Source organism: Panthera leo, chromosome A2 (assembly GCF_018350215.1).
Source record: "Panthera leo isolate Ple1 chromosome A2, P.leo_Ple1_pat1.1, whole genome shotgun sequence".
Lineage (NCBI taxonomy): Eukaryota > Metazoa > Chordata > Mammalia > Carnivora > Felidae > Panthera > Panthera leo.
In genome coordinates this window covers 4,777,795-4,789,104 of record NC_056680.1, presented here as the reverse complement: position 1 = coordinate 4,789,104, position 11,310 = coordinate 4,777,795, and the positions used below count along the sequence as shown (strand labels likewise).

Below are 11,310 nucleotides of genomic sequence, written 5' to 3'. Positions count from 1 at the left end.
GTTTCTTTCTAAGTAATCACCTTGATAAATACCCCAAAACTTCCTCCTATTTCTTGAATCCACTCACACCACATTTGGAATTTCCTAGAACTGCCCCAGCCTTTGGGGTTTTGGTTTCCTCTGGGTTTGTTTCTTAATAATCTTGTTCTTGTCTGACTCATCTTAAATAAATACTTCCAGTTTATATTCTTGTATAGGGGCCGGGGGGGGAGCGAATGGTGAAGAAAATGGGACAAAATGTTAACAACGGATGCATCTGGATGAAGGGTATGTGGTTGTTCTTTCTACCCTTTTTATTCATGTAACTTTTCTTGAAATCTGAAATTATTCCCAAATACTCTTTCTTCTGTTATGGAATGCTTCTCGAATTTGCACATCACCCTTACGCAGGTTGCATGCCAGTCTTCTCTGTATCCTTCCAGTTTTAGTGTCTATGCTGCCAAAGTGAGCTCCAAATACTTACTCCTTTAAATTTTTTAATGTTTATTTACTTTTGAGACAGAGAGAGACAGAACATGAGCAGGGGAGGGGCAGAGAGAGAAGGAGACGCAGAATCCGAAGCAGGCTCCAGGCTCTGAGCTGTCAGCACAGAGCCCGACGCGGGGCTCAAACCCACAAACCGTGAGATCATGACCTGAGCTAAAGTCAGGCACTTAACCGACTGAGCCACCCAGGCGCCCCAAATACTTACTTCTTTAAAAGAAGTTGCCTGTAGAGGCCATCTCAAAGTCTTAGCTTGTCACTAATTTCTCAAGCCACTCTGATGCAACTTGATTCATTCATTTATGCCCCTGAGAAGAGTTAACCACTCATGATTTTGATGATTCAAACTCTGGAGGATATTTTTGGTTCTCATCTTAACGGACTCTTTGCACTATCAGATATCTTTGAGCACAGCTTCCTCCTTTGAAGCACATTCCTTGGGATCTTGACTTTCCTCTTTCTTGTCTGGCTGCTCCTCTCGCAGGCTTTTGTGCACGTCTGACCACCTACTGAACCATTACATATTGAAGTTCCTCAGTGCTTGATCTGAGACCCTCTTTTCTGTTACCTCTTCACTTGTTATTCTAAGACATCTCATCCTTGCCCCAAACATCCTTTATATAAATATACCAACAACTCTTAAATCTCCATCCTAGGCAAAGAGCTTGCATAGCCGCAGAACCAACTTAATATTCCCACATGGCCACCTCAGAGGCACGTGGAAATTCCATTCATCCCAAAGTGACCTATGAGTTTCCAGGGTCCCCAAATCCCTAAATACCTCTTAGTTGCACGAGCCACAAGTCTTGGCTTCTCTTCCTCCTCCCTCTCGCCCATATTCAAAGCTTTGGCAACTCCTGTTCCTTTCTGTCTCTCTCTTATATGCACACACTCCCTCTCCATCTTCAGACCTAACACTCCATCCCAAACCTCCTGCTTTCTCTCGGCCGAGTAATCCCATGGGCCTCCTTGCCTCTACTCTCTGCTTTTCATTGTAATTTGACATCCCTGCCACAGACATCTAGTCAAAAAGCTAATCTGACCTCTTGTATTCCTAACACTCCATTATGCTCAGGGTAAAACTGGCTGGCATCCTCGAGCTGGTATGGTCTAATCCCTTCCCCCCGTTTCACACCGTTGTGGTCACTCTCCTACCTCTGGCTTTTGTATATGCTGCCCTGCCCACCTGGAACTCACTTCCCCAAACCTTCTCTTTGCCTGATGCACCTGGGACCTTTGATATCGTCTCTCTGTGACCCAACTGATAATAGCTCCCATATTTTGAGTGAAGTACAAGGCACTATGCTATTAAACCCATTCGCTGACTGGATACTCCCAAATGCCCATGAGACACAAAATGTTTTCCAATTTTACAGTTGAAGACACACTAGGCACAGAGAGGTCAATGCACTTGCACAAGGGTGCACAGCTTAGCTAGCACTGGCAGAATGAGGGCTTGAACTCAGCTCTGTGTGAGTCTAAAAATGCACACTCTGTATGACCCAGCAATTCCACTTCCTGGTATATATCCAAGAGAGTTGAAATCAGGATTCCCCAAGAAATATCTACACTCTCATGTTCACTGAAGCATCATTCACAACGGCCAAGATCTGGGAACAACCTAAATGACTCCTGACAGATAATGAAAATGTGGTGTAGCCATATCATGGGATACCACTCAGCCCTAAAAGAGAAGGAGGGGCACCTGGGTGGCTCTGCTGGCTGAGCATCTGACTTGGGCTCAGGTCATGATCTCATCGTTTGTGGGTACAAGCCCCGTGTCGGGCTCTGCGCTGAACTGACAGCTCGGGGCCCGGAGTCTGCTTCGGATTCTGTGTCTCCCTCTCTCTCTGCCCCTCCATGCTTGTGCTCTGTCTCTCAAAAAAAAAAAAAAGTTAACAATTTTTTAAAAAGAAAAGGAAACCCTGCCCCTTGCAGCAACACAGATGAACCTGGAAGACATTATACTAAGTGAAGTAAGACAGACACAGACTGTAAGACAAATACCGAAGATTTTCTTGGTATGTGGTATCTAAAGTCGTCAGATTCGTAGAAATCTGACCCCAGGGGCAACCGGGTAATTGTTCACATTCAGTGGGGGCAGAGGGTCTGTAATGCAAGACGAAGACGTTCTAGACTTCCCCTGTACAATGTTATGCCTGTAGCTGACAAGGGGAAGTGTTGTGCACTTCCGATATTGTTAACAGGGTAGCTCTCGCGTTAAGTATTCTGAACATCATTTTCAAAAATGCTCTGTGACCCATCTCTGCTCCTTCCTCACCATACTGCTCCCAGCACACGCACACACACACACACACACACACACGGGAAGCTGCTGCAAGGCTTCAGGCTTTCCACTCAGCTTCCATCACTGCAAATTCATCCCACAACGCTGCTGGTGGGGAGATGGGAGGGTGCAGGGTCTCCGCTCAGTGTCTTCAGACCCACACCCATCCTGGGTAGCAGAGGTTTCCTGGCAGACTGAGTCAGAGACTGAGGGAAGCAAGAGAGAGATGAGAAGAGCCTTGACTCTTTGCAGAGAGGTTGGAAACTGCACTTGAAAAGTCTGAGAACCCTCAGCCAGGAAACCCCCCTCCAAAGGGTCCTGCCCCTGGGATGGTGTGGGTGGGCCATCACCACTTTGTACGTCCCACCTCTTGTGAAGGGTCTGGATTTACATCCCACTCTCTCATACAACTCCACAATCCCTGATCCCAAACCCTAGAAGTCAAATGTTTTGGAATCCAGTATTTACACCGGTAATAGATAGATAGGTAGAGATATAGACAGATATCTAGATATCTATCTCTATATATCTGACCTCACCCCCAACACAGGGCTTGTAAACTCTAGTAAGTTCCTAAAATAAAAGACTAGCAGCATCTTTGTTCTATGAGGTGACTCCGGGGGGTGGGGGAAGGGGACTCTGATGACTCCTTGCTGGTGGCTGAGAATTGCTTATTGGTGTCAGGAAAAGCCTCCACAGATTTGGTGGCCAGAAGAATCAGCAGTGGTTTTGTGTGAGTAATAAAGCAGACTCGTACCATATATGACCTCATATTAAAGGGGACTCATACAGTATATATTATACATATATTACCACCACACACCACAGGCTTCTGGAACAGCACCCATTAATCAAGCATACTAACATCCCTATTATAGGAATATTTGAGCTAAGGAATAAGTAAAAATCATAAACACATTCACATGAGTTCAGTCCATTTGGGCTGCTGAAGGCGTTTATGAAGATTTTTCTGTTTGGGGATTTTAGAGTTGTGGATGCAAGACTATGAATCCATGGTCGTCTTTTTTTTTTTTTTTTTTTTTTTTTTTTTAGGCTTTTTTATTTTTGTTTTTATTTTATTTTTTGAGAGAGAGAGAGAGAGAGAGAGCAGGGGAGCAGCAGAGGGAGATTATTAAGCAGGCTCCACACTCAACACAGAGCCCAACATGGGGCTAGATTGCACAACCAACCAAGAGATCATCAAGACGGGAGCCCTGACTGAGCCACCCAGGCGCCCCTCTGTGGTTGTCTTTGCAACACCACATCTTTCTAGAATTGCCTTTGTAACTTTATAACCCCTATCTTGGCAAGGGTGTCTTTATGACATCACAGATGTGCCATTGTACCCCCTCTCCTTTGTTCTTGTTTTCTTTTTAAGTTTATTTATTTTTGAAAGAGAGAGAGAGATGAGAGAGCACTAGCAGAGGAGGGATAGAGAGAGAGAATCCCAAGCAGGCTCCACACTGTCAGCACAGAGCCCGATGAAGGGGTCTATTTCATGAACCATGAGCTCATGACCTGAGCCGAAATCAAGAGTTGGACACAATGGACTGAGCCACTCAGGCATTCCATTGTTTCTTTGTCACACACCCATATGTCACTGTAGAATTCCATGTGTGAGTTGGTGTGAAATGTATCGAGTGCTTATCAAGAGCCTGGCACTGTGCATTAAGTGTCTCTTAAAGGCAAGGAATCCTGTAACCATCTGTATCAGTTGGCTAGGGCTATCACAACAAAGTAGCACAAAGTGGGTGTCTTAAACAAAACATTTATTCTCTCACGGTTCCGGAGACCAAAAGTCCAAAATCAAAGTGTGGTCAGGACTGGTTCTCTCTGAGGCTGCAAGGCAGGGGTCTGTCCCAGGCCTTGGTTTATTGATGTGCCTCCTCACCATCACATGGCATTCTCCGTGTGTGTGTGTGTGTGTGTGTGTGTGTGTGTGTGTGTCTATCTCCAAATTTCCCCTTTTTACAAGGATGCCAGTCATACTGGATTAGGGCCAAGCCTAATGACCTCCTTTCAACACAATTACCTCTGTAAAGACCCTATCTCCAAATACAGTCACATTCTGAGGTCCTGAGCAGGTAGGGCTTCCACATATGAATGGGGGGGGGCACTATTCGACCCCAACTTTTCTGTATTCTATGAGGTCACTTGGAAGTGACTAGGGCTCCAGGAAGCCTGGTTCTACAACTCACACTGTCAACCACTCTGTTATTAGCTGTCTGATCTTGGGCTAACCTCCCCCGGCCTTCGTTTCTTTGCCTGTAAAATGAGAATTAAAATAAAATAGCAGCTTTCTGCTGGAGTCTTTGCAAAGCAATTAGTGCCTGGGAACAGTAAGCATGAATAAATGTCAGCTGTAATTACTGTTACTGTTGTCGAATTCCATCTGTATACCTTGGGTATTGGTAACATCCTACCACATTATGCGGCCTAAGTATCCTTGTCGTGGGACACGCCCAGACCCAAATAACCCAGGAAGTAGGACAGACTCTCAGACCCCAAAACTACCAAGAAAGGCACCAACAACCTTGAAGGCCTGCATCCTCGAGCAGCAAGGAACAGAACCCACCCCAGAAGGAAATTCATGGGAGGGCACCCAAGTTTCTCATGGCTGCTAAGGGTAGATACTAAATGTACTGGGTTGAATAATGTCGCCCCCCCCCCACCCCCGCCGCCACGGGGTGGGGTGGGGTGGGATGTGGGGTGTTCATGTCCTTTCTGGAACGTGAGAGTGTGACCTTATTTGGATATAGGGTCTTTGCAGATATTACCAGTTAAATTAAGATGAGGTTATACTGAAGTAGGAAGTTGGACGCTCTCCCTCCAGCAAGAGCAGTGTCCTTATACAAACAGAAGAGAAACACGAGACACACAGAAGGGAACCAGTCATGCCACAATGGAGGCAGAGATGAGAGTAACGTCGGTAGCCAGGAAAGGAACGCCAAGGAGGGCCAGCACCCACCAGAAGCTGGAAGAGGCAGGGCTGTTGGAGAGAGCATGGCCTTGCCAACACCTCGAATTCGGACTTCTGGCCTCCAGGACTGGCAGACAGTAATTATCTGGTGCTTTAAGCCACCCAGTTTATGGCACTTTGTTGGAGCAGCCCCAGGAAACGAACGCCACTAGGGTTTCCCCACATCACCTGGAAGAGACAAGTAGGGAACCTAGGTAGCTCCTCTGTCTCTCTAGGGCTCTTTGGTCTCATCTGCGAATCCCCATACATCTTCCTTCCCCCTTTCTGTGTCTGCACGTGGCTCCCTCCACGCTTCTGTGACTCCTGATCAATACCCTCGGTAGAGCCAGGCCTGCCCCTGTTCCTGTGCAGGGGACGTGATTGGCCCAGCTCGAGTCATGTGTCCACTCCGGCCCAATCAGCTGCCCCAGAGGACTGGCGTCACCGGGTGCTACTCAAAATAGGCAACAACCGGGCTTCCAGGGTAGCCGGAAGCTGGCCCCTGGACCAAGGGTTCTGGGAAGCGCCCTTCCCCCAACAACCCTGGAGGTGCACCAAGGGCAAGGTTTTGGACGGCAAGGGCGGAAGTCCAGAGGAAGCATCTAGCAATGGGGGCAGGCGGTAACAGGCATTTGCCAGCGTGTGACCCAGACTAAAGCGATCTTGGACAAACGGCCACAATGATCACTGTGAAGTGCGGCACCACACACACACAGTCTTTCCCTTTTATTTAACCACACCCTTGAGTATGGGAGGTCCTTGATCGGCTCTGGTGCATGACTCAAGCATGCTCCTCCTGAGTGCCCCCCCCCCCCCCCACTATGGACTCCCAGCCTCCAGCAGGTCTGACAGGAGGTGGGGGTTTCCAAAGCCACTCCAAACGGCCTTCTGCCTGTAAGCCCCCTTAATAAACCGTTTCTCATGGAGCTGGACTGGCAGACCTTTTTCTCCCGTCTTAACAGCTCCTCGGGCCTTTAGAGGTCATTTTGCACTTGCTTCCTTTTCGCAGAACAACCAATTCGTTTCATAATTTCATTGCCAATATGGGGGGAGGGGGGGACATTCACAGGTGTCAGCTCAATGCCAGTTCTGCCCACTCAGGAGGGACTCTTTGAGGACGGGTAGAAGTGGGTCAGGCAAACGGCATTCGCCTCCACACCCGCAGCCTCACTGCCCATCCCACAACCCCCGTCTGGCCAGTGCAGGCCACTCTCCCAACTCTGCTTCCCTCATTCCCTTACCTCCTCCTAAGGCCCCTCCAGGTCATCTGCTCTGTGGGGACTTCTCTGCCCACCCCAGCCTCTTCCGTCCTGCATAAGAAGCCACGATTCAGGGGTGCCTGGGTGGCTCTGTCAGTTAAGCGTGGGACTTCAGCTCAGGTCATGATCTCACGGTTGGTGGGTTCAAGCCCCGCAATGGGCTCTGTGCTGACAGCTCAGAGCCAGGAGCCTGCTTCGGATTGTGTCTCCCTCTCTGCCCTTCCCCAGCTTGCTCGCTCTGTCTCTCTCTCAAAAATAAAAACATTAAAAAAAAAAATAAGAAATTAAAAAAAATAAAAAACACGCTGAGATCCAGCTGGTTTGTGTTGACCAGCAGGCAGACCTACGTGGTGGGGACGTTATGGGGCTGGGGGAGCTGGCCTGGCCCGGAGACACTGGTGTGCTAGCAAATGCCTAACAACCAGCTCTCCAGAGGGGGGGCAATGACTATGTGCATTTATTATCAACTTTGTTGGCAAAAATGTGCAGCACAGAATCTGCAAAATACATATATAAAATACTTTTCATTGCAAACTCCATAGTCAATTCTGACAGATGACCTCCCTTGATTTTTCCCACTCCTGTCCCCAGAGCCACCCGGGATTCCAAGTGACAACTGAATATTGGTTGATCCTGTTCCTTTAAAGATGCAGATGGCCTGGGATGACAAAGATGTCCACGCTCACTGGCTTGCCAGTCATGTTGAGCAACATCTTTGCTAAATCCGATAAATGGTCCGAAAACACAAGACTTCCTCAATTTTCCGTGTGCTATTCACAACGCAACAGCCCAAGACAGGACACGCTTTTAAGCATAATCTACATGTTTAACATCATTTTCTCCATCGCTGTCTTAAACGGATGATCCACACACAACACATGAAGCCGACCTGAAGCATTTGCAGGCAGATGCCTCTTGGCTGATTTTAAGTTACCAGCGTGAGGTCACGGAACACAGTCGGCAAGCCAGGTCCTGCAGAATGGCGTTCCACGACACCTCCGCCAGATACAAGAAGTAGGTGACTTCAGGAGCCCAAATAATAATAAGATGGGAAAGAAATCCCTAAAGTATAGGATAGTTAGGTCTCATAGAAGGTAACTCATGCTGCCTGGCATGCAACAAAGCCTCAATATTTCGTAGTCATTAAGTTTGTAAGTATTGTTTAACCCCGTGCCACGCCCCACCTCATGCCCCCCACGTGGTCTGGTCATACGGGGTCGCACGCCGTCATGGTTAACAGGGTCAAGCGGGCATACCTGACGGCCAGCTTGGCAAAAGCTGGGCTATCTGGCCTGCTCAGGGCCGCGTCCCCAACATCTCAAACAGTGCCTGACGACACAGGAGATGCTCAAAACAAACTCCATGCGTGAAGGTCACACGGCGTAGTCACACGGACCCCCAAAGACCAGCCCCTCGAAAGCCGCAGCAGGGCTGTGGATGAGTCTTTATTTCTCACATATTGACATAAATAGTTGTTTTTTCCTGTTGTTTGCTGCTCTGTCTCCAGCCCTGCACAGGGCCTGGCATATAGAAGATGTTCAATAAATATACATTGAATGGATTAATACAGTGGACTAATATAAAGTACGCCGTTGAGCTCAGGCTCAGAATAAATACCAAAAGTTCGACTTGAGGCAGGAGTGGGAGAGAGTCCCATTGGAGAGTCCTCGAGGAGGGGGTCAGCAGCGGGGACCCCTGCCAAGCCGGGTGAGGTAGAGTGGCCGGGCGTCACCAAGAGCCCCGGTGAAAGAAGGCAGCATTCATTCTCTGTCCGGCGGGGGGTACCCGGGCCCAGTGTCAATGGGCCATGGCGGCAGGGAGAGTCCAGCAGGGACTTTGGTGGCCACTCGGAAGAGGCCCAAGATCGTGGCGCCCTGCGCAAGCTGCCAGGCAGGGTGTGCCCCCGCCTCTGCGCGCAGGTGAACGCCCAGGCGCTGGCCTGGGCCCAGGTGCAGCAGGCTGCTTCGGAAACCAGAGGCCGAGTCCGGGGCTTTGGAGGATGGAGGCGGCAGGTCCAAGGTCAGGGCCAGGGCCGCAGCCCCAGCGCCCAGGGGCTGCAGGTGCAGGGCAACGGAGACAGAGCCCGAGCCGAAGCTGGATACCACCCGCTGCAGCTTCAGGTGCAAGAAAACATAGTAGACGCCAGGCTCCGCCACCATCAGCTCCCGCGAGTGCTGGTCGTAGCTCAGGCCGGGCCCCAGGAACACCCCTGCCAGGGCTGGGTCGCTGTACCAGCGCAGGGGCCCTTCAGTCAGCTGTACTGAAGGAGGGAGGAAGAAGAGGGGAGGTTGGCTGAGCACTGCTGGGGGGCAGAGGTGCAGGCCTGGGGAGGGGCGCTGGGGAGGTCTTGGAAGGAAGAGGTTCCCAGAGGGAGGTGAGGCTGGTAAGGGAAGGAAGGGGTTTGGCCAGGGAGGGCAGGGGGGGATCTGAGGGGCAGGGGGAGGCGCCTCAGAGAGGGAGGAGGTGGAGGGAGAGGTGGTGGGGGGAGGGTCTCAGGAAGCGGGAGAAGACAGAGGGGAAGGGTGGGGAGGAGAGTCTGAAAGGGGGAGGGGGAGGGGAAGGGGAAGGGGGAGGGAGGGAAGAATAGGGAGGAAGCGTCTGGAAGGGGAAAGAGGTTAGAAGGAGGTCTCCAGAAGCAGCAAAGGGAACTGGGGGAGAAGGAGAGGAAAGTCAGGACCTCGGGGAACCCAGTGGGAGAGACAAGAGCAGGCTGGGGTCTGTGGGATCAAGCCACAGGTGCCACGGCAGGGGTGGGGGTGCGGGCGTCTGAGGTAGGCACATTTGGAGGTCAGAAGAAGAAAAGTGGCACCCAGAGAGGGTCATGGGAAGGTCAGAAAGACAGAGAAGGTTCAAAGAGGTGAGGGGACAGCTCTTAGAGAGTGGGGGGAAGAGGGCCAGATGGGGGGAGTGGAGGCCTCCCTCTCCCGAGGGTTCCTCAGCCTCCTGGCCACCCCCGGCCCCCACGCCCCCCCCCCCAAGGGAATGACGCAGGACACTCACCATCTTGGGCCACCAGCTGCGCGAACACGGCCTGCGAAGAGGAAAGGCGGAAAGTGGGATGCAGGCCCCCCCCTCCCGCTGCCGCAGTCCCGGGAGAGCGGGGGAGGGGGGTCCCCGGGGTCCGCGCAGGCCTTGAGCCCCCCGCCCTCGCCCCGCCGCGGGCTCCAAACGTTCAGCAGGAGCGCACACGCACACCCCAGGCTGGTGGCTCAAGCTGGCCCCAAGCCCTGGGGTCTGCCCGGGCAGAACCTCGTGGTTCAGTAAAGAGGAGAGGAACCCTCCGGGGGCCCCCTGGGGAGGGACAGGGGGATACCCCAAGGGTGCGGGAGAAAAACCGAGGTCCTCCGGGAGCTGAGAAAGAGCCTGAGTCCCCTCAGCGGTTCGAGGTGACTAGCCCTCGGGGTCCGGGGCCCGGGATGCAGACGGGGTGCCGCCGGGAGGGGCCCCCGCGAAGTCCTGCGGAAGCAAGGGGTGCGCTCGGGGGCCCCGGGGCTGGGGCGCATCTCACCTGCGGAGAGTCGGGGAGGCGGGCGCGGGCGTCGGGCGGCTGCTCGGGGACGCGGGGGAGGCTGGGGCCGGGCGCCGCGGAGGCCGCGGGCGCGACCCAGGCGCTGAGCCAGCAGGCGGCGCAGGTGCCGGCGAGCAGCAGCAGCAGCAGCGCGACGCTGAGGGCCCAGGGCAGCGGGCGGCAGGCGGGGCCGGGGGGCGCGGGCGGCCGCTGGGCCTCGGGGTCCGGGACGGCGTCGGCGCGGGGGCACATGGCCGGCGGCGAGCGGCTGCAGCCGGGCCCGGGGCGCCGCGCTTTATAGCGACCCTCCGGAAGCCGCGTTTTCCGGGGCGGGGCGGGTGGGGATCCCGGCGTCCCGCCCCCCTCGGCCTTCCGTGCGAAGTTTCCCTAACTTTCTCTTCTCTGAATCTCCACTCTCCTTCTCCTTTCTCGCCCTCCGAGGGCCAGCCCGCCGTTTCCTCTTCGTCCCTACTTGTCTCCCGTGCCTCCCGGCGATCTCTCTCCGCCTCTCTGTCTCTCTGGGTGTCTCTTTGTACCTCTGCACCGCCTCTTTTCCCTGTGCCCCTCTCGCTCGCTCTTTATCTGACCACTGTCTCCGTAGGAGGTCGCGCGGGATCTTTCCGTCTCTCGGCCTCATTATTTCCGTGCGTCTGCTTCTGTCTCCCCGTGACTCCCCCTGTCTCTCTAGGCCTCTGCCTCTCTGATTTTCTGTTTCCCAGTCTCTGTCTCTTTCCCTTCCTTCTTGCCACTCCCTAGGCCCTCGCCCCGCAGCGCTCCCCTAAATCCAGCATATCTGCGGAGGGGTCAGAGGACA

The 11,310-nt window shown here is 52.7% G+C and overlaps 1 protein-coding gene and 1 non-coding gene across 2 annotated transcripts; both read right to left on the bottom strand.

Moving 5' to 3' along the window:
* Nucleotides 1-345: 345 nt before the first annotated feature.
* Nucleotides 346-452, bottom strand: LOC122214669. Its single transcript, XR_006200049.1, has one exon. It is a non-coding gene; the product is annotated as a U6 spliceosomal RNA (small nuclear RNA).
* A 7,624-nt stretch (nucleotides 453-8,076) lies between these two features.
* TNFSF9 (TNF superfamily member 9) lies at nucleotides 8,077-10,748 on the bottom strand. The gene is made up of 3 exons (XM_042927406.1): nucleotides 10,497-10,748; nucleotides 9,989-10,019; nucleotides 8,077-9,248 (listed from the first exon to the last, which is right to left on the bottom strand). The coding sequence occupies exons 1-3, from the start codon at nucleotides 10,746-10,748 to the stop codon at nucleotides 8,749-8,751; spliced, it is 783 nt and encodes a 260-aa protein (XP_042783340.1). The 3' UTR covers nucleotides 8,077-8,748.
* Nucleotides 10,749-11,310: the final 562 nt, after the last annotated feature.

Bases quoted from the DNA above. Each gene is read 5' to 3' on its own strand.
- TNFSF9 (XM_042927406.1), bottom strand. From the start codon at position 10,748: ATGTGCCCCCGCGCCGACGCCGTCCCGGACCCCGAGGCCCAGCGGCCG. The intron at 10,020-10,496 runs GTGAGATGCGCC...TCCTCTTCGCAG, and splicing joins GCCTCCCCGACTCTCCGCAG to GCCGTGTTCGCGCAGCTGGT. The intron at 9,249-9,988 runs GTGAGTGTCCTG...TCCCTCCTTCAG, and splicing joins GCAGCTGGTGGCCCAAGATG to TACAGCTGACTGAAGGGCCC.